Source organism: Nicotiana tabacum, chromosome 2, assembly GCF_000715075.1.
Source record: "Nicotiana tabacum cultivar K326 chromosome 2, ASM71507v2, whole genome shotgun sequence".
Classification (NCBI taxonomy): Eukaryota; Viridiplantae; Streptophyta; class Magnoliopsida; order Solanales; family Solanaceae; genus Nicotiana; species Nicotiana tabacum.
Window position 1 is genome coordinate 82,406,219 of NC_134081.1, and position 24,287 is coordinate 82,430,505.

The 24,287-nt window shown below is 35.7% G+C and overlaps 1 protein-coding gene and 1 non-coding gene across 2 annotated transcripts; both read right to left on the bottom strand.

Annotated features, from left to right (window-relative positions):
• Window positions 1-17,730: 17,730 nt before the first annotated feature.
• On the bottom strand, window positions 17,731-19,014 carry LOC107816446 (uncharacterized). The gene is made up of 2 exons (XR_012698468.1): window positions 18,559-19,014; window positions 17,731-17,915 (listed from the first exon to the last, which is right to left on the bottom strand). It is a non-coding gene; the product is annotated as an uncharacterized LOC107816446 (transcript).
• Window positions 19,015-22,199: 3,185 nt separating this feature from the next.
• Window positions 22,200-24,027, bottom strand: LOC107816448 (60S ribosomal protein L8-like). The gene is given in 2 exon segments (NM_001325974.1): window positions 22,200-22,667; window positions 23,581-24,027. Coding segments are annotated over 2 exon segments (783 nt in total). The 5' UTR covers window positions 24,021-24,027; the 3' UTR covers window positions 22,200-22,324.
• Window positions 24,028-24,287: the final 260 nt, after the last annotated feature.

The following is a 24,287-nucleotide window of genomic DNA, read 5'->3' on the forward strand; positions in this document are numbered from 1 at the left end:
AGCTATACAATTACAGTACATTTTCAATAATTCCATCAAAGAATAGACATGCTTTCACATCCGGTAGTTTAAGTCCAATCATTTTATACAATTAAAGTTCAGGTAATCCAGATATAGAATCTTTCAGGAATTTTACAACAATGATAGATAGCAACTAAGTGCATCAACAAATGAAAAAGTGTCACGACCCAAAATCCCACCACAGGCATCGTGATGGCACCTAGTCTCTAAGACAAGGTAAGTCGATTTCAATTACATTTTGAAGCCATTTTTTTTAAACTTAATAAGTAATCAAAACTAACAGCGGAACAAATATGAATATACAACCTCCCAAGACTGGTAGTACTGAGTCACGAACTCTAACTGAATACATGGAATGATCACGAGGACCGAATAAACAATACTGTTTGATTAAAATTAACATTACAATGAAATGAAAAGACTCCAAGGGACTGCGACGACCAAGTAGCTCTACCTTGAATCCTTACGATCCCGCTTTAACTCTGCTCAAGTCCGATATCTCCAACACCTGGCTCTGCACAAAAATGTATAGAAGTGTAGTATGAGTACACCACGGTCGGTACCCAGTAAGTATCAAGACTAACCTCAGTATAGTAGAGATGAGGTACAGTCAAGACACTCACTAGTCTAATAGCCTGTGCAATATAACATACAAAATAATAGGAAATAGATAATAATAAGGGCAACATAAAACAACCAGTGATAGGATCAGCAAGACAACAAGAATACTATTAATAAATACAATTACACCGAATTAAATCAAGTCCTTCAAATAAATGTCTTGCACATATAATTCCTCCAAATAACTCTCTTCCAAATATAATTTTCTCAAATAATTATCTTTCAAATATATTTCTTTCAATAAATCTCTTCAAATGTAATTTGCTCAAATACAATTCTTTCATATAATACTTTCTAAATACAAATCCTTCCAAATAAATATTTTGAATATAATTCTTTCAATTAAAAAGTCACCATGTGATATCTCATTTCATAATCATAAAAATACGGGTCTCAGCCCTTTTCATATTTTACGGCACTTCGTGCCCATGATTAAATTATCATATTTTTCCAGGCACCTCGTGCCCATTTTTCATATCACATCTGCACGGACAGTTCACGTGCCAATATCATCATTATTTACTCACGTCACCTCGTGCCCACATTTCTTTTCATAATCCGCCTGGCAATAGCCACAAGCTCCCAGTTTCAACATAAATCAGACCATTATCAATTTACCAACAACAAGACAAATTGCACAAGGTATAAAAATAAACACAAGAAAAGTCACAACATCATATAAAATCACCAATGCAACCACTCCACATCATTATAGCCACCCTTATCTCTCCTATAGCCACCCTTATCACTCCTATAGCAGCCACCCTTATCCCTCCGCCCTGACAATATCAATAGCCACCCTTATCGCTCTTATTGCCACCATTATCTCTCCTATAGCCACGCTTATTATTCCACCCAGACAATACTCCAACAAACGCAACAATAGTGAAATGCCACTCTTATATCTGCATAATATCAACAGTAGAATGCCACCCTTATATTCTCAAAAAAACAACTCACAATTTGCCCAATGGCCACAACCAAATTCCAAAGATACAACCAAATCAATTAATTTCACAACAAATAGCCAAAGGCTCCACACAATGTGTATAACACCACAAAAATAATCAACAGAGATAGAAATTATTCAGCATAAAGCAAAGTCTTCATTAATCCAAATTTAGGTAATTATATTAGCACATCTTCTTAAGCTTGCTTAATTAATTATTTGCATAGGGAAAACTCATAATGAAAATTAAATTCCAAGAATATCAACCATCAAACTCACGGAATTCACATAAATATACAAGTAATAATTACATCAAATTGTCATATAAAAACAAATTCAATAAATGTGATTTGAGGCATGGAAAACAGTTAATTAAATATATGCCAACAATTATCCAATTTACTACACAATATTTTCAAGACTTTAACTCAATAAATTTTGCACATATAAACCCGTGTACGTACTCGGCTTTTCATATTTCAAGAATGGCACATAAGACTGGATGTCTAAGGGGTAATTCCCCCACTCGAGGTTAAGCAAGACACTTACCTTGAAGTTATGCCGATTTTCCAAAATCTCCTTCTTGCTTGAATTGACCTCCGGACAGCTCAAATCTATCCAAATTAATTGTACAACTTCATTAAAATTCATCGGGAACAATTCCGGATAATAATACGTCAACTAAAAATTTTATTCCAAAAAGTCAACAAAAGTCAACGAGGGACCCGCCTCTCGGAATCCGACATAATTTTCATAAAATTCGAAAACCCATTCCGATACGAGTTCAACCATACCAATTTTATTGAATTCCAATAACAAATCGACCTCCAAATCTTAAATTTAAACCAAGAGGGTTTTCTAAATTTTTTAACTTAATTCACCAATTAAATGATGGATTCAAAGACATAATCATGGAAATTTAATTAACACTAGATAAGAATCACTTACCCCCAAACACCCACGCAAGAATCTCTCCAAAAATCGCCTTCTACCGAGGTCCCAATTTGATTTTGTGTTATGAACTCAAACCCCCGTTTGTGGGACTTTTAATTCTGCCCAGATAGGCCCTATTCGCGTTCACGGCCTCTATCTCGCGTTCGCGAAGGCCAAAAACCCAGCTACCTCAAATTCTTCTTCGCGTTCAAGCCCTCGCGTTCGCGATGCCCTCAAGCCTTACTGCTTCACGTTCGCGAAGGCTAATGACTTCAGGCCCAGTCCCCTCCTTCCTTATACGCGTTCACGACTGGCCCCTCACGTTCACGTAAGTTCTTTAGACATCCCTTCGTGTTCGCGAGTCCTCCTTCGCGTTCGCGAAGGCCAAATCCTGCGGCCTCAAAACTCCTCTTCGCGTTCGCGAAGAAGGAAATCATATACCAGATACAACAGTTCTGAAATAGCCTGAAATGATCCGAAACCACCCAAAAACACACCTGAGACCCCCGGAACCCCGTCCAATCATACCAACTAGTCACATAACATAACACAATCTTGCTCGAGACCTCAAATCCCATCAAACAACATCGAGATCATGAATCGCACCCCAATTCAAACTTAATAAATTTTGAAACTTCAACTTCTACAATCGATGCCGAAACCTATCAAATCACGTCCGATTGTCACATTACGGACCTAGTCCAACTTCCGGAATCAGATTCCGACCCCGATACCAAAATGTCCACTTCCGGTCCAAATATTCATCTTTCGCCATTTCAAGCCAAATTCTTCTACAGACCTCCAAATAATTTTTCAGACACGCTCCTAAGTCCATAATCACCATACGGAGCTATTGACATCATCAAAATTCCATTCCGAAGTGGTTTACTCAAAAGTCAACTCTCTGGTCATTCTTTTCATTTAAGCTTTTAAATAAGAATTGTTCTTTTAATTTAATTCTGAATCTTCCGAAAATCAAACTCGACCACACCCGCAGGTCATAATACATATTGCGAAGCTACTCGATACCTTAAGTCACTGAACGGGGCGTCAATTCTTAAAACGACAAGTTGGGTCGTTACATTCTCCACCTCTTAAACAAACGTTCGTCCTCGAACATGCTAAGAATTATTCTGAAGTTACCAAATCGATGATTTTACTTTTACACATATACTCACAGTTGATCCCCCGTTACCGCATTTGAGATAAGCCCGACAACACCATCTCATTTGAGATTATTTCTTTTATCCATATTTGTAAACTTTAAGATCAATTTCTTACACTCCAACATTTTCAAAAGGCCTAATTTTTTTCACAACAACACACGGTATTAGTCTTAACTGGCTATAGCAACTCGTGCCTACGCACACATCAACTTTCTTGATAGTGTTGAAGTACTTCAAACATTTTCCGGGGTGTTACATTCCTCCCCGCTTAGGATCATTCTCCCTAAAATGCATAACATAATTTATCTCTTCTTTCGCACATATCAATCTCCCAAATTTTTCAGAAATTTTGGCAGAGTCTCCCCTGTAATTAGGCCTAACCACTTGTCAGAGTAACATCAAAATAACTCCTAATAACACATCCACAACCCAACAAAATACCACAATGTATATATCAATAACACTAATCTCAGCATTACAAGCACTGCATTATGACAATGATATCAGGACATGAAATACATCATATGTATGCTCAGCATATCTGGTCTTAAAAGTCGTTCATAATTAATTCCAGCATCATCAATTAATCTCATATTACCACCATCTCCTTTCAAATTTTCACAACACTGACAACAGAATGTGAGGCATGAAGACCTCATGATTACTTACTCAGATTAATGAGTCGTATTTAACGCCACCTGGGCACTCATCTCATAGGCTAAAACTCAATGTTTACAGCACGAAAATGGTTGAATATGCACAAAAAATATACAAGAATTATCAAATAAGCCTAGTAGGTACGACTCCCTATTAATATTATTGTACAGATTAAATTTCACACAGGGAGAATTTTAAACTCATAAATATTTCACCACAAGGACCTCGTCCTTATATAACTTTCACTGCGGCTTGTAGCCCGATTTTAATATTTCACATCATATAAAAATGCGAGGATCTCGTCCTCAACTCCAAATCACAAGTATTTTGTACATTGTGCCAACTGAAATTTCAGTTTCCTTTCTTTCTTCTTTTCAATATATTTCATAAACAGTTTTCACAACACATAATGAACCATCATACCGGTAGGGCATATAATTCATAAAATTAGAATCAATTATTCCGAAACACACCAAACTCACTGTAATGAATAATAAAAATTACTTTTGGACTTATAGCCCTCAATGGTGCCCAAAAATAAAAATGACAGACACGGGCTCATATCTTTTAATCTCCCAACAGGGATAAACATATAAGTGGGTCACAAAATTATGAAGCTCACCCATAAGCGGAGCATAATAGGAGGACTCACCTCAATATTCAGATCCGAATCAAATTAAAGAAAAATATTCTTCTTATAACAAATTGGGATTGTACATATAACAACACCATCTGGTGTATCGGCCTCAGCCAAATCATAGCGATTATATCAACAGGTCGGGCCTCCACCTCTTAGGCGCCCTCTACCCGCCTGTCCTCCACCTCTAACTGACTGTGTACGTGGAGTATTAACTGAATAAATCTTGTAACTTGGATGCTCTGATGAACTCTACCCATCCCAAGTCTCGGACAATCTCTTATGATGTGCCTAGTATCACCACATCCATAACAACCCCTATGAGGTCGCGGTTGCTCGTACTGAGTCTGTGCCGGATAACTGGAATAACCATTATAGGAATCCCATGCCAGTGGTGCATCGTAAGAACTTACTATAGCACTCTGAGTAATCTGATGTGCGGACTGAGTTGGCCTACTGCTTGAGCCTCCGCTATAATAGGTCCTAGCTGAAGAGTAAAATCCACTGAACCCTCCAGAGCTTCGAGACCTTTTGGCCTCCTTAAACTCCCTTTCCTCGCCTAGAACACCCTCAATCTTCCTCGCAATCTCTACTACTTGTTGAAATGGAGTATCGGTTTGCAACTCTCGAGCCATGCATATTTTAATATCATAATTGAGCCCCTCAATGAATCTACGGACCCGCTCTCTGATTGTAGGAACCAAGATAGGTGCATGACGGGCTAACTTACTGAACCTGATAGCATATTCTGACACTGTCGTTGTGCCCTGATGCAACCGTTCAAACTCTGTGCGCCACGCATCTCGGATAGTCTGGGGAACAAACTCTTTCAAGAACATTTCCGAAAATTGAGCCAAGTTAGTGGTATTGCATCGGCTGGCCTACCTTCTTCATAGATTTGTCACCACCAATACGCTGCGCCTGACAGTTGAAATGTATTAAAGGCAACTCCGCTCACTTCCACAATACCCATGGTGCAGAGAATACGGTGACAATTTTCTAGAAATACTTGGGTATCCTCTGTAGCTGTGCCACTGAAAGTAGGCGGATTGTACCTCTTAAACCTCTCAAGTCTCTTTTGTTCTTCTTCTGATGCCTCTGGCCTGACCTCAGGCCGAACCAGAATAACATGTTGTACCGGTATTATACCCGGAACCTGACCAACGTGAACCTGCTGCTCTGGAGTTATGGTAGGAGTCTGAGCTACTCCCCCAATCTACGAAATATTTGATGCAACAGGGTTCAATCCCGCCTGAGTTAATATACCAAACATACTCAGGAACTGTGCTAAAGTCTCTTGAAGTCCGGGGGTAACAACAGGTGCTTCTGGTACCTGTCCCCCAACTAGAGCTACTGGCGGCTCCTCAACTGTTGTTCTTACATGTGCTCTAGTCGCGGCACGTGCCCTTCCTCGACATTTGCATCGGCCTCCACCTCGGCCTCTTGCAGCCCTAACAGTATGTGCGGATGCCTGCTCAACTAACCCGGTAGCACGTGTCCTCACCATCTGTGAGAGAATAGAGATACAAAAGCTCAAATTCCACAATCAACAAATCCGCACGACAGGAATGAAAGAAGTGAAAATTTTCTAACAATTCTATAGCCTCTCGAAGATAAGTACAGACATCTCCCTACTGATCCGCAAGACTCTATTAGACACGTTCATGACCCGTAGAACCTATGTACCTAGAGCTCTGATACCAACTTGTCACGACCCAAACTCCCACCACAGGCGTCGTGATGGCACCTAGTCTCTAAGACTAGGTAAGTCGATTTTAATTATATTTTGAAGCCATTTTTTTTTGTTTTAATTTAAATAAGTAATCAAAACTAACAGCGGAACAAATATGAATATACAATCTCCCAAGACTGGTAGTACTAAGTTACGAACTCTAACTGAATACATGGAATGATCACGAGGACCGAATATATAATACTGTTTGATTAAAATTAACAGTACAATGAAATGAAAAGACCCCAATGGACTGCGACGACCAAGCAGCTCTACCTTGAATCCTTACGATCCCGCTATAACTCTGCTCAAGTCCGATATCTCCAATACCTGGCTCTGCACAAAAATGTGCAGAAGTGTAGTATGAGTACACCATGGTCGGTACCCAGTAAGCATCAAGACTAACCTCAGTGGAGTAGAGACGAGGTACAGTCAAGATACTCACTAGTCTAATAGCTTGTGCAATATAACATACAAAATAATAGGAAACAGATAACAATAAGGGAGAGATAAATATTTTGAATATAATTCTTTTAATTAATATACCAACAAGTCCTAAAATACCATACAAACTTAGTTGAGCCATCAAAATACGTCAAACAACAACAAAAACATGAATCGCCCTCCAATCTAAACGTAATGAATTTGAAACTCGAAATTCTACAAATGATGTCGAACCATACCAAACCACGTCCGATTGACCTCAAATTTTGCACACAACTCACTTTCAACATTATGGACCTACTCCAACTTCCGAAATCAAAATCCGACCCCGATATCAAAAAGTCAACCCCCGGTCAAACTTCCCGAAAATTCGACTTTCGCCATTTCAAACCTAAATTAGCTACAGACCTCAAATTCACAGTGCGGACACGCTCCTAAGTCAAACATCACCCAATGGAGTTAAATGAACCGACGGAACTCCATTCCGGAGTTGTCTTCATACAATTTCGACTACGGTCAAAATCCTAAGACTTAAGTTTCCGTTTTAGGGACTAAGTATCCCAAAACACTCTGAAACCAAAAATAAGACCTCTCGGCAAGTCACATAAGCAGAAACAGATACGGGGAAAGCAGTAAATAGGGGATCTGGGCTAATACACTCAAAACGACCGACCAGGTCATTACAAACCGTGGTACCCAATCCCTCTATTAATTTGTCCATGTCAGCTGCCATCAGGTCCCACACACTAAAAATCACAGAAAAATATTCTTTACTCTTTCTCTTCTTTCTTTCACTTTTTTCCCTCTTTTTTCTATTTCTTCACGTTTTCATGTTCTTCTCCGGCGACCAAAATTCTTAAAGGAAAGTCATTTCTTTCCCTACTTTCTCAAAACCCAGATCTGATTTCAAGGTAAACAATAAGGAAAAGAATCGAACAAATCTATACACCGAGATCCATGGAATCACATGCACAAAACTATAGAAAATACTAAAAAAAAATTCAAAAATCTGGTTTTAATTTTGTTTTAAGTTTGAGTCTTTCAAATTAAATATGGCCATATGCGTTTTTCTTTCTACCCAAATAAATCTTATCCATTAGATTTAATAGTGGAGATTTAAGAGGTGTCTGATCCATATAATTTATTTGTTTTGAAATTTAAGAAGTCCTCCATTTTAGCATATGCTTTAATTTATTACCTTTTTTTGTGCTGCTAAAGTCTTAAGCTCTCTAACTCTACTGGGTAGTTGATTTTATGTCAGTTTAAGCTCTCTAACTCAGTTAGGTAGTTGATTTTATGTCATTTTCACCAAAAATCTGGTATCACAAAGAGTTACATATATATTCTTATTTGGAAGGGTCTAAGAAATTTGACCCACGTTTGTGTTTGCACATAAAAAGATGCATGGAGTTAACATCAATGATGTTGTCAGGTTCTTTATGTATATGATGGAGCTGGTATGTCTATCGGGCTTAGCAATGATGGGAATTGGAAATTTTGAAGAGATGAAAGAAGACAATGAGGGTGGGTGTGGGTCCCATATTGTCATGTGTTTTGTTGTAGAATTCAATAAGTTTCAGAAACAATTAGGTCCGGGTTATGGGTAAAAATCAAGGTCAGTTTTAATTCGAATCGGGTATTAAAATTGGGGTGGGTTTAGTGTGTGGGACCTGCTGATATGGCAGCTAACATGGAAATAATTGAGGGGGTCAGCTGCCATGGTGTAGATCTGTTAGGGTTAAGGGTAATTCTAGAAAGTTTGTTAACGGTAGGGGTGGATCTAAACAAAAAGTATAACAGGGGACAAACTTAAACTATATATTATTTAGAAGGCTTTTGGATAGGGTTAGAAAGAAATGGTTGCATAAAGGCTCAAAATAGATTCAAGATGAGGGGGTTGTATCTTACAACTCTTGGAATCGACTCTTCATAAAAACATAAAAAAAAAACTCCTGCCTCAGTTTCAGATACTGGAAAATTTTTATTTTTGATTTGGTTGGACTGAACCCTAGTATAGAGCTGCCTACGTATCCTTTAAAGGAATCAAGTTAAACGTAGTTCAAACTAACACGAAAGATTTCTTTGTTGTTTTTCTTTTTATTTTTCTTTTCTCTTTTCCTTTTATTCTCTTTTTTTTATATAATCAAATTGTCCTAGCTCCTATTTTCTAGTGGCATGGATATTGGATTTTTTTTTTTTTACTCTATACTTGATTCCAATAGAGGGGGGTTAAAGAAAAATAAAACAGGCTCAAAAAGGGGTGACGAAGGACATAAAGTGTTTGGGTAGCAGAAAAAGGGCCTCACAGCCTCAAGAATGCCAAACATTCTATCTCTTCTCAGGTTTGACATTGATGGACATGACTGTCTTCTTGGTTTTGTCTGTTGTATAGCTCCATCGTCAATATCTTATTTACAACAAATGACCTTTAATAATTTGGAGCCACCTTTTCTTGGTCTTTGTCTTTATGTGAAATGATGCACTTCAGTACCAGCTAATCCATTTAAAACTCCCTGGAATGTACCTTCTCTAGAGATTTGGGTCATCTTCCCTGATATGATTAGATTATGGCAGGCCGTGGTAAAAAACTCTTTTTATTGATTAGTCCAACAAAACTTTAACCCATTCAAATATCCTTAAGCCGGATTTCCATGATAGATTGAGATGAAAAGATCTTTAACCTCTACGGATATAACTATTTTAGCTCCTCGTGAATTTGACACAAGCTTATCATCAAAGTATTTCAGCCTTTTCCTTATCTTCAAAGTGTATTTCCTCGATTTAATTCAAGATTGGACAGGCTTTATAAAATCTAGCCGAAAACTCTGCATGCATGTCATGTCACTAAAATTGGCGTGAAAAGAACTATATATGCAAGAATAATTTAACACAATGGATTAAAATGACACAAAACAAAAAGTTGTATTTTATTGATTAAAGAATAGAGAGGTTTGATGACAGGACAAACAAACAACATGTGGATTAAAACCTCGAAGTAATCCAGATGATAGAAATTATGAAAAAATAAGTTACCAAGACTCTTTCCCGACAATGAGGGAAGTGACTTTCCAATTATCAAGCTTGACATTTTAGCTACGCATTTGCACATCAGCATTACTGTTCAAGACTAGCGGCATGAGAAATTTCATAGCAACCAAAAGACTTGGAAGACTTCTCATGTCCCTATCAGCACAGATTGCCTCACACAAAGCATGTCCTATTGCTCAAACCTGGTAAAAGTCAACCAACATTTGCCTCTTCTTTTCACCACCAAATTGTGTACTTTCCTTTTCGTGACCTTAGTTGAATCAACAATAGCGGTGCTTATTCCCTTGGTTGAGAAGTTGATAGAGTAATCCTCAATTATTATCGTGATTCACCATTGAAAACCAACAAACAGACCACTTTTAACTAGCTTTTATTCCAAAATAACAAGCATGTTAGAATGAACACACTTTTCTTCTCTTTCTCTTTTCACTTTTATTTCAAAATCATTCGATCGAACCTGATGTGGGTTTCCTACGTATCATGTGGGAATATGAATCAGATCTTGTGTAGTTTACGGATATCAGAAATAAAGTAAATAAGCTAACTCTTTTTCTAATTTATTTATCAATCTTTTTTTTTTTTTGAAAATCATACCACAAAAGCTCCTAACAAGGAAACTATTTTGGATTTTGAATTTTCTCTCTTTTTTTATTCAAAATTTTTGAAAGAAAGACTTCTTAACAAGAAAGAAACTATTTTTGAATTTTTTATTTTTCATAATTTTCGGAAAAAAAGAAAGAAAAAAAATTAATTTTGATTTTTTAAATTTTTTTTTTTTTTTTGGAGAAAGACTTTTAAAAAATGATGAAAATATTTTTTGGATTTGACGTCTCAAAGAAAGATTTCTAAAGAAGGAATTAAAGGAAAATAATTTTGGATTTTTAAAAATTAGGGGAACTGATGAGGTTTGCCTACGTATCTCACATCCGGTGAGAATCAGACCCGCATAGTTCGGTCCAAGACTTAATAGATTTTGACCATTTTTTATTTTTTTTTCAATTTTCTTATTTATTTATTTATAGTAAAACGGATTATTTATACAAAATTAGGGGAATATTTTTTTTTTTAATTTCACTCAACTAATTCTCTAAAGCCAGTCAACAATGCAAGCAAGCCTTCCAAATGATGCAGCAAGTAGCACATAAGTGAACATGATGGTCTCAAAAAGGATACCTGTCTTATACGGACGCGACCCTTGTGCCGAGTTTCGCTAAGTCGAATGATGCAACAAAACGATCCTACTAGGGATAACCAGGCATATGGCTTGTTCTTCTAGGTTTTTAAATCTTATAGAAGAAGATATCTAGACCTGGCTTACTCGGGCGGATAACCCAAGCCGAGGAGCGTCAGCGTGCTAGCCGTAGAACGGTTCCGGCTTTACTGGTGGTTCTCCTCGCCTAAACATGTGTGATTAAATCCTTCACCGGGAGCAGGTCTGCACACTGGCTTTATCTCAGACAGAAAATTTTGTGGAGCTGGTCAGCACACACAACACTATTACTTATCAGAAGACTCAGATGGGGTGCGAGAGAAGACAGTTTATATATACAGTTCAAACAATATCAAAGCAGTAAATGAGTGACAATTAGCACATTAGGCTCACATACACAGTAATATCCAAAAATTAATCAATGTACAAGCTCGAATTCTTATAGGTCCCCAGTATAGTCGCTAGAGCTGTCACACCCCTTTTCTACCCGCAAAATAATATATTGTGGATTAAAGGATTTTTCCAATTAAAGTGATAAATTTGAGTAGGGATTATTTTATTTATAGAGTCGCCACTTGAAATTGATTTTTGGGTGTTCCGAGTCACCTTTTATTTGAATCCCTAGTCAAAGGAAAGTTGACTCTATTTATTATTGGTCTGCGAAAATAAAGATCGGGTAAGGAATTCTGTTGACCGGGAAGAAGGTGTAAGGCATTTTTCGAGTCCCGTGATTCTAGCACGGTCATTTTTATTGACTAAAATTGGCTTGAATTAATTTTGGACAAACTGTGATTTATTGGTTTTTATGTTTTATCTATCCGCTTTTATTGCTTGATTATTCGTAATTAAGAAATTATCTTGAAACGAGTCACGCATACGTGTACCCATTTTATTTGGCACATTAAAAATTATGTCATGCGTGCGTATACACAATTGATAACACTTTTATAATTATTAAGATTGTTCTGTCAAAGTTGCGCGAACGCATACCTTGCCTTTAATTTTGAAAATCGTAATAATGTCACGCGAACATATACATAATCATGATAATTTGAAATTAAGAGTGTGCCTAAAATCATACTAACGTATTCAAGAATCATCCCTCCCCAAATTTGAGATTATTATAAGGAAGGAGAATTATGGAATTGGCATTGTGGAAGAAATGTATGATTTAACTAAGAAAATATGAACAAGATCAATTATGTGCAAATCACTATCCAAAGATGAGACAAAAAGTACAAATAATTCTTAGAACTAGTCATGCAAACAGTATGAAAGAAACTACAAATCATTAATCATGCTTTTTAATAACAAGAACGTCCAGCATAGCATATGAAAATTAAACTAATAAAACTTACTCTCAAAGCTCATTCTTTCTTCCATTGTCAAAATTATTTAAATCTTAGAGATATAAAGTAATACAAGAATAAAAAAAATAAAAGACTATGGAATTGATTAAATAAAGCACAAGTATAACACATTCACTTAAACATTTAATTAAACTAAGCTCAACAGTACATGGCATTAAACTAGTTTCACTTGAAAAGAATAAACAAAAAGCAATAAAATACTTAAATAAAAATAAGCCAAAAAGGACTAACAAGTCAAGGGAATAGTGGAACATGTAATTAAGGGGAAATAAACAAAACAACAATCTTATTGAAAACATAAAATAAAAGATGGACCTTTATATTATGAAATCTGATGCCAACCATTTTGAAACGCAAAAGCAGTGGAAAATATTAACCAAAGGTTCAAACAGAGACCGTGAACCTTTGCCGGCGAACTCGAACGGAACTAGCGATCAACGATCGGAGCTTTAACTGAACTCGATCCCAAAAATACTACTGCTTTATGAGAAAAAGAGGGTTGTTTTCGAGCTGTTTTATTAGGGGGCTTCGGGGCTGTTTTAGGGGGCTGATTTGGATGTCGTTTTTGACTGGTTTAAAGGTGTTTTGGAACTGGAATTTGAGGAATTTTCGGGGTGTTCATGCCTAGACTTTCATGGAGGAAGAAGAAAGTTTCAGATTGGCTTTGTGGTGTGAAGATGATGATGATGAATCGATGAGGAAGAAGAGGATTGTGCTCTCCTCTGTTTTTGCTTCCCATATCTGTTTGCTTTGTGTGTTGTTCAAGAACAAAGAGCCGTTGCTTTTATTTTTTTAGAGGAAGGAGCTATGCAACTTTTGGGTGATAGAGCTCCATTTTAAGAAAGAAAATAGCGGGAATAGGGTCCGTCCCTCTGGTGTGGAAATGAGTGTGTGTTTTTATAGAGTGTTTTGGGGGTGTGAATTGGATACCATGAGTCAAAAAGTGTATTGTGCATTGTCTTTTTGTGAGTCAAAAAGTGTGTGATATACATGGAGAATAAGAAAAATCCCTGAGAAAAAATGTGTTGTCCCTCAGTCCATGTGCGGGTGAATTGTAACTCATTTTGTCCATTTGTGAGGGGTTCACCTATAAAGAGTAGAAGCAACTTTCCTTTTATTAAGAAACGTTAGTCTAACTTCATAATAAATTCATTCTTTTCTTATCTTGATTTTTTCCTTTTTTCTTTTCATCTTATTTTTTTCATTTTCTTAAGTAAAATCTAAAATATCAAAATTTATCTTAAAACTATTTAAATACTAAAAAAAGTGGTAAAAATTTTAAATATATTCAAAAATTAGATGCTCCCAAACAATACTATCACTAGTAATGAATATCAATTCACTATTGTAAATAGTATTAGTATTTATGAGCAATAGTGTCGCACTATTCTTGTGTTTAGTACTTGTACTAATACCGTACTTTTCTATCAGAATTACATTGTCTATGCTCTGATACTAGTTATTGGGAAGCGCGTTAGGCTAATAGAAGGGAAAAAATACTTTAAAAGAGAAAAATAATAAATTTCAGAAAATAAGACAAGACAAGATTTACGTGGTTCGATAATTTTTGCCTACTCCATGGTCACATAGAGAATAGCTTTTTTTTACTGAAAAGAAAGAAGAAATTGTGAGGATGATTTGTAATCGAAGAAGAGAATGCCTATTTATAGGTAGAGCGTCTGCTGAAAAAAGTTTCGGCAAATGTGAAAACGCGGCAGGACGGCACCGCAAATTGCGCACCGAATTCTTTCTTTCATATGGTTGCAGTCTAACTTTTCTGACTTTTTCTTTCTTCTCTTGTTTTCTTTCTTTCCATTCTTACATTTTCATTTGTCTTTTACTTTCTCTTTGACTTTTTCACTTTTTTTGTCTTCTTCCTTTTATTTCTTTTATAAGGAATATGGTTTGTTCCTATTACCTGTCTCAGCCCAAGTAACTTTATTGACCGGCCTATTTTGATCCGTTCAAAATTAGTCCAACTCGCTTATTTGACACCACTAATAGATATTGAAAATATTAACATGTGGTATCAAAGCATAAATTCCTATATATATAGGGAATAAAAATCTTTGCATGTGGTATCAGAGCATGTTTAGGAACTAATATTTTTACACTACTTGTAAACAATTTTTATTTTAAACTATAAAACTTAAATAATCAAAGATTTTTTATTTGCGTGGATGACTATTTACATAAAAAAAAATTCAAACTATTAATCTTTAGAGATAATTTGTTAAAAATTATAAGTAATTTTTATATAATATAGGTTAAAGTTTTTTAATAATGTAATTTTAACCGTGCGGCATATGAAAGGGTAAACCTTTGACATGTCAAATATATCCACTCTCAAATTCTCCTTGCAGTTTGAATTCCCCATTGAGATTTTTTATAGTAGTTGCATATTCGGCCACTGTATAATTTATATAAATAAGGTTAATATCTACTAAATGAATATCTGCAGGTTGAACTCTCCGGCTTGTCTATTACGTTAGGGTTTTATATCAAATTTATTATGCGCGCTCCTGAGTTCATTTATCCCCTAATTTTTTATTGTTCGTCGGTGATCATCATATATTTATTACAGTTGTGTCTTAATTATCTGGAAAATGGCCAAAGTTGCCCATGAACTTTACGTTCATGGGCAGTTTTGCCCTCCGTTTAGAGTTGGGCAATTTTTTGTCCCTACCATTACAAAAATGGCTCATATTTGTCCATGTGATTTTGAGAAAGATTCATTTTTGCCCTTTTCACTAACAGACTTATTAAAATATATATATATATATATATATATATATATATATATATATATATGAAAAAGATCCAAAATTGTCCTTGTGGTTTGTGAAAGGTTTACTTTTGCCCTAAATATATAATAATTTGATTAATATTTTCCTTTTCACTAAGGGATCAATTTTGAACCTCAATTTGTGCAATTTAAAACCATAAAATGATACTTGACATTTAATTGAATATTCTCTTATTAATCACCCCCCGTCCCCTCTCCCATTTAGGTTTAACTCAACCCAAAACAAATGCGTTTGATTTTTTTTATATAACTGTTGCTTTAATTAGTAGTTTATTTATTAGTAGTTGTAAAATCAGACACTTTATTCCTTGTTTTGCTTACTCTGGTAGCTTTTTTGTTGTTATATTTGTTTTAATTTAGCTATGACGTGTGTTTAGTTCTTCCATTTTTTAAAGTTTCTTATTTTTAATTGAGAATTTTCATGAATTTTTAATTAATTTTAAAGTATCATTTTGTGATTTTAATATGTAAAAAATTGAGGTTCAAAATGGGTCCCTTAGTGAAAAGGGTAAATATTAATCAAATTAATATATATTTAGGGCAAAAGTAAACCTTTCACAAATTTGAGGGGTAATTTTGGGCCTTTTCCATGTTTATTTTTTATTTTTATTTTTCTAATGGCTTTGTTAGTGAAAAAGAGGCAAAAATGAACCTTTCGCAAACCATAAGGAAAAATATGAGCCAGTTTTGTAACAGCAGGAACAAAGAACAAACTCAACTTTTCTGGTTTATGTTTACAATTAATGTTGTCATTCCTTTATTTATTTAGTTCATTTGAACATAAGATATTATAATTAGTTGTAGGACTGTTTTTGCCATCTTTTCTATCAGGGCGTTGGTCTGAACCAATATGTATAGATGGACATGTTATCAAATATATTAGGCTAAGGGTTGTGGTGGAGCGGTACGTACTCCTTCATCATTAACCAGATGTCTCGGGTTCGAGTCCATGGGTATGAAGTCACCTTTGTTAGGGAGCGTTTTATCCCTCAATGTGGGTCTTCCCGGCGCGAATCCGGATTTAGTCGGGTCCCAATAAGGTACCAGACACTCGGTGGAAAAAGAAAAAAAAACGGCAATTGAAATAGTTATTCGAGGAGTTGAAAGACTCGAATTAGCTTTGACAAAGTTAATCTTTTAATTGTTCTGTACCTATTTGATTATAATGCCACATGTTTCTTTATGCTCTGCTCATATTTTGTTATGGGAATATTGTCCTAATCCATTTAATAAATACTTTTTCTTAAATGTCTTTGCTTCTGCAATGTCGTGGAGTAGCTCTATCCATGTATAACAAAGATGAGGGATTTTTTAGATGATATTTTGTCAAAGTTAACTAGTGAAATTTCTTAGACTTCTACATACCATTTTTGTATCACTTTGTTTTTGAGTGTTAAAATAGCCCGTTTTCCCATGTTATTTGATGTCGAATATTTGAATCATACTACCAAAAGCTAATAAAAAAAAGTAAAAAATTGTTGTCATTTTTTTGTTTTAACAACCATTTTTCTACTAATGTGTTACTGCATGGATTCAAGATGGAAGTTGACAAGACTAAACTGATATACTTAATTGATTCAACTCTTAACATCCTTTACTTAAAACGGTTTTATGCACTATACATAGAGTTTACTCCAGATAGGAACCGATGCATGTTTGAGTGTTTCACATGATGATTAAGAAAAGATTCAAATTAAACACAAAATGTTGACAAATATGAGAAAAGGAATGTTAAAGGCTTAGAGCTGAAACTAAGAAAAGCTCTGTTGCACAACTGTGAATAGGATTATCCAACCCTATTTAATAGTGTCATAAATCAGTCCCTTCTTTTATTCATATGGTACTGGCATGTAAAGGGTTCAAAAAACGGAGTAGTGATTCACTTGCTCTTTCTTTACAAATATATACATAGAGAAGCCTTTTTGAGCCAATTTCCCTAGGATTAATTTAACCGTATTGAGCCAAATTACGCCTTCACAGCAGTTGGATTGGATCAGTACAGTTGTTTAGAACAAATTTTGCGGTACATTTGGTTCCGCAACTCAATTGCATTTTATGGTTTATGGTAACTCATCAGTAGTTTTAGTGGATTATCTGCAAATAATTAATTTTATTCTCGTCGTAATTCAAGAAAAATTGAAGGAAAAAAGGGGGAAGACAAATGGAAATTAGCAGGAAACGAGAGAGATAAGCATACATGTAAACAACTAAAAGAGCCCCAAAGGTTACAGAGGAAATTAAAGGATACGTTGAGCAGTCCAAATTAAAATAAGAAAGGAGTTGGGGGGAAAGCTGGCGCCAACGCTGAAACGGGAACTCTCCTGCACAAGTATTAGTACGTAAGAGAAAAAGAAATTTGTTAGTTTGTGACTAAGCCATGAAAGCGGAAGAAGAAGAAGAAGATAACTTGAAATACCACACAGAATTTGTTGTTGCACCAACTAGTCTTTTGCATAACAACTATGAATTTTGTCAGATTAATTTCCTTTATTAGTTGTTTCACTTCGATATTAAGTTTACACAAATTTATCTAAGCTTTGAACATTTAAAGGATGCTAGTTTTCATTCACTGCATCATCGCTTTCCTTTCAGAAAATTTATATAAATTATTGCAATAAATGTGTTTCTACCAACTCTCGAAGAGTAAGCGGGTATGTATTTTCATAAGTTAGTTTTGTAGTTCTTTACAAACTTGTTTAATTTTATAACCCTATTTTTTTTTTCTCATAAAAGATTTACTTTTACAAGTGAAAGATCATGAATTCAAGATCGTGAATTGCGAAAGCTAAAGAAGAAAAAGAAAGGACAAAGAAGTAGAACGTACTAAACATGATATTAGAGCACGTTGAAGTCCATTCAAGTTTTTGCAATAATCTATTATCAGCATAAAGATTTTTTTACATGTTCAAGATAAAGGTGTAATAAATAATTTATTAAGATGTTTACACAATTAAACAGATTTACCTGGTGTCATCGCAGCGATGATGACGGGGTTGAGTGGCCGGTGGGGAAGCAGTTGAGACCTTTCTCTTCACATTCCTCGGTGGCAGAGCGTTGTCTTCGGAAATGGCCGAAAGGGACGGCCTCCAATTAGCGACGGAACCACCACATCTCGGTGGCGCACCTCTCCCTCTCCTCCGCCGTCTGTTCTTACGGTTAGTAGGCGGAGCGGGACCAGGAACAAGAGGTCCACTGTCCTCTGCAGGGGGCAAACGTGAAGAACAGCCACAGCAGGCAAATAGTTCCAGAAGGAACTTCATTTTGGGGGGGTAACAGAGTTTAGATATTCAGATTAAGCTTGTATTTAAAGCTGACCCCCTGTTTCGCTCTGCATCTCTCTCTGTTTCGTGCCTGGCCCCAAGGATAAAACTCCGGAGTTATTAACAGGGGACCCAAAGGTAGTTGGTGGTTATTGTCCTTTCTCTCCTATCCCATTCTTGTCATTTATCAACTTCTACTTATATCCATCTTAATTATTCATATATATTTTGTTTAACTTATTCTTTCCAAGAGTTGAACATTTAGACACTAGCATTAACTCACCTAAAGGAAATTATAGTTAACCGTCATAAAAGATGTACATTAGTAACTTGGAAATGAAATAACTTACTCGCTAGCTACAACTAGTTAATATACATTCAAGTGTAAAAACATTAATTTTACATTCTTAATTCTTTCATTTCTTGCCGTACATTAAGACGAAAAATAAAGCATCTAGATATACGCCCAAAATCTATGACATATGTTGCTAAATATTTGGTCTGAGAGAATGGAAGTCAGTCGAATATGTAGCTCACTTTAAGGCAACAGATTTCATGATATATAAGACCTCTATAAACCATTTTGAGTACCCATACATATTCAATGTGAACATCATATCATATGCTCTAACCATAAGAATATTTAGATACCTAACATTCAAACATGACTTGACAAGAAAGGATTCCCATTATTCTAAAAAAAGGTAGTGTATGTTAAAAGTGAAAATTCTTGTCGAGAAAAGATAAAACGGGAAGGTAATTTATCGGTAGATGATTAGGGCGAATGCCGAATAGCGAAATGAAGGAACGAGAAAAGCAATTACTCCTCTCAGGTTTTATTTTCACGCTCACATACAATGCATTTTAATAAAACCTTAAAAATTAACAATTCAGACAAGTTACCGAAGCAAGTATTAGAGAGTGGATATCCACGTTGTTGGCTACATCAAAAATAGATATATTTGAATCTTATCCAAGAATGTCAATTGATTACTCCGGCAATTTTAAATATAGATATGATCCATAAAAAAAAGTGGTCCCGTAACCATAGTATTTGGATTCGAAAAAAGGCCGCATATTAAAAAGTATGATGTAAATAATATGCCCTAATGCACGCATTAATTTACATATGATCCATACTTAAAAGAAATAAATATTTAATAAATTCAAATAATAGCCAACAGAGATTATGCTAATAACCATGGGCGGCCCGACGAATTTTGTGACCTAAAGCTAAATTTTATGAGGGGCCTTAATTTTTTTTAAATTTTTTTTTTTTTTTAATTTGAAATCCATATTTTTAGTTTTTTTTAGATGCAAAGTTATTAAGAATTTTTTTATAATTAATTTTTTTCTAATAATTCTTTCTCAATTGACAATATAGTTAATTTATTTAACCTCTCTTCAGATATTATTGAGCTTAGTTAAGATTTTATCAATTTTAATTTTGAAAAACTTCTTTATGCTGAAGTAAGGTAACATGAGTTATTAACATGATTCTATAAACAATATAGGCATTTGGAAAAGAATCAAATCTTTTTATTTGATTGAGTATATCAATTAAATTGTTATCTTCTAATTGTACTATTTTTCTTAACACTTTTAATTCAGAAAATAAATTTAAACCATCAATATCGAATTGATTATTATGCTTTAAGGAACACTCAAGATTAAGTCAGTATTTTTTTACTCGATATATATGCTTATTATTTTAAAGTCAACAACAATTCTAAGGTGCACTAAATTTCCTTAGATGCGCTGTAACTATATACAGTTAGTGTATCCCCACCCTTCCTTTTGACACGCTTCTTCTATTGATTTTTAGCACGTTGCAACGCACTTGAAGTAACGAGGGATCAATTGAGATCGCTTCAAATTGGACATAATCTTTGATTTTTATCATGCTATTCTATGAAATGATGTTATTGAGTAACAAGAAGGATTCCAACATTTAGTACTTGGTTTTTGTTTGTCTATTTTTTTTTTCGGTTGGGTAATTGAATGCAGTACTTGGTAGTACTACTACTCAAATAACAAATTCAGTAATTTACAAACACCCGCCTATCAATCACTATTACACACCATGCTGGAGACAAGGATGCCTGTTACAGGAGCCACATGGGTGAAATCGAGCAATAACACTTGTTTCCATTAAATGAAATCCAGAAACGATTAGCTTGAAATCAGCTACCGTGACTAGTTACTCTCAGTGGCACATATCAAGTTACTTGAGAATTAAGGCACATTCTACTTCATACATTTTCTTTTTGTTTTGAAAAGGGACATTCTTCTTCATACATTCAGAGAAAATGCTTCATCTTTAGCCACCTGTGACCAGTAGTAGTAATACGGATTAAAGATCACTAGTTCAACGTCTAAATACACACATGAAAAAGGATTAAAATATATCTAGGTATGCTGGTATGGTATTGAAAACATTAAATTCGACGACCAACCATAGAATTTTGAAAGAGACAGAATATTAAATCTAAGAACTTCCGTGTCCTGCTTCTCCATAGATATTTACAGATTGATTCAAATTGGAACTCAAAATCTTTGATAGAGAAAGCCACATGTTACCCCGGCTCTCTCTGTCAAAATGGATCTTCAATAACTTTAATCCTACCCAACAAGCACAAAAAGGAAAAAATCAGTGTGCTTAACCAAAAGTAGCAAAAGCCTAAATGACTACTGAAATACCACCACCTTAAAGTACCGAGTTTTTTTTTTAATAAAAGAATAAAGCTTCTAGTAGAAACTCATGATTAATATAGTTAGTAGAACTAAGCTAATTGAAAAGAAAATACAAACATATCATATCCAAGTAGGTTTTATCTGTGACAGAAATTCAACTCCTGTTTGAATTAGGCGGCTGCCTTGTGGGAAGAGCATTAGGCGGCTGCCTTGTGGTCAATACACAGATTGGAAAATATCCGTTACAAATGCGGATAATCTTACGTTAATATTTACTATTAACAAATAAATTTGGTCCAAAAAATTAATCAATCAATTAGGCGGCTACCTTGTGGAGGCGACTGCCTTGTGGTCAGGGTTTGGCTACATATGATGCTCAAGTCCCGCAATATTGGCGGGACTAACACAAATGTCACTGCCTCAAACTCAACTTAAGCACCAAAAGGAACAACCATCAATCAAACTGATTTATAATGCAAACAGCTAGTCCACAAAAACCACTGGGGCCTTTACAAATGCAGAAATAACTAGAATTAGTAGGTAAAGAAGCATCAAACTTTATGCACTGACAGAAGAAAGAAAGATGAAATCAAGGAAAACAGTAGGAGCTAAAAGAATCAAAACAGTAAATGGCAAACTTGTCCAAATATGGATATCTAAAACAAATTTGCTACTCAACATCCCCACAAAATTTAGTATAATTTCAGCACCAAATAGTTAAATAAAAAGTCTTAATCAGGAAACAAGTAGGGCAAAACAGTAACAAGCTAAACTTTTTAAGCTTTGTCAGCCTTGGCAGCTGTAGCAGCAGCTTGACCACGAAGACGACCAGTCCTCCTTGCAGCAATAAGACCGACCTTTTGACCAGGTGGTGCATCACGACGGACAGTACTAGCATGACCAATATGTTGATGGTTACCACCACCATGAGGATGCTCCACAGGGTTCATGGCAACACCACGAACCTTGGGCCAGCAGTTCCTCTTTACCCGGTACTTGTGGTATGCGTTACCGGCCTTAAGCATTGGTTTCTCAGTACGTCCTCCTCCAGCAACTTGACCAATCATAGCACGACACCCACTGGGCACAATCTTCTTGGATCCTGAAGGCAGCTTAATCCTGTCAAAAGTAAAATTGACTCAATTAAATTTTCTTGTCGAGTGTGTGACCAACAGTGTCACAAGAATATGCAAACTAGAACACATTATAGGTTAAATGGCGATAACAATATACAAGGAAAGTTGAATGTATTTCAACAATTCAACACAAACTGTAAAACAAAAAAGTGGACAGTGTTTTAACCAGGACAACCCAGCACTGTCAGTTCATAAAAAGATGAAACATTATACTGTGTTCATAATTTTGATAATGGAGCAAACAAAAGTTAAAAGTGTTTCACACAATTCAACAGAAAGTGCTGAACAAAAAAGTGGATAGTGTTGTAACCAGGATAAACCAGCACTGTCAGTTCATAAAAAGATGAAACATAGTACTGTGTTCATAATTTTGATAATAGAGCAAACACATCTGATCAAATGTCCAAACCTAAAATATCAAAGGGACTCTAAAATAACAGATATAAGTTGGCAGAAATGACATTATAGACAGCAAAGTTTCACTATTAAGTGGACTTTGCTTTGCTGGCAAAAACAACCTTCCTTCAACAAATGCAAAGGTACAGACTAACAACTAAGAGTCTTCAGTAACAAGGCTCGAGATATGCACATATCAATTGGGAATAAAACATACTGCTGTCGACCAAAAAATGCACAACAAAATCAGATCAATTGGGATTAAAACATACTGCTACTTACTCTGCGTAGGTTGTTTTTCCAGTAGGTTATTTATTAAACCTAAAGTATCTACCCAACCAATCGACAATTATAACATAATCGTGCCAAAAAATCATGTAGAGAAGTACTATAAGCACCAGATTACACAGCCAAGTAAAGCATTATAAGCACTTGTCACTGATTAAATACTAATATTAACTAAAAACAACACATTAAGAAAAGAAGCGATTAATATATACCTGGTGGTTCCGTTATCGGGGTTGTGACTAATGACAATAGCATAATCACCAGAGCACCTGGCAAAAACACCACGGTCACCAACTTTGTGTTCCACATTGCAAACGACAGCTCCTTCAGGGATAGATCTGAGTGGGAGCACATTCCCAACCATGAGAGTAGCCTTCTTCCCACAGTAAACGAACTGGCCAGTGTACATACCCTCAGCAGCCACGAACAGTTCCTTCTGGTGCTTGTAACGGAACGGGTGACGGAAAGTGACACGTGCCAACGGAGCACCCCTACCTGGGTCATGAATAACCTCCGTTATGACACCCTTGAGGTAACCGTTCCGTTCGCCGAAGTCGAGGGAACGGAAACGGGCAGGGCCTTTACGGTGGTGGGTATGGGACTTGAAGACTGAACCTGCTCCCTTACGTTGTGCTCTGATCACACGACCCATTTCGCCGTCTCTCTCTCTCTCTCTCTCTCTCTCCCTCGAGCTTGCTCGGCTGGGTTGAAGAAATGGTATATGATGTATGCAAATTAGGGTTTAAGAGAAGAGAAGCAGCAAGAAGCCCTAGTTTATAATTGGGCCGGCATACTAGTAACCCATGTGGGTCTAGATTGGATTTCAGCCCATTACTGATTCTCAACACAGTCCACATATTTATTGCCCGAATGAAAAGAAATTGTCATGGAAACAACAAGTGTTTTAAGTTTGAAGAAT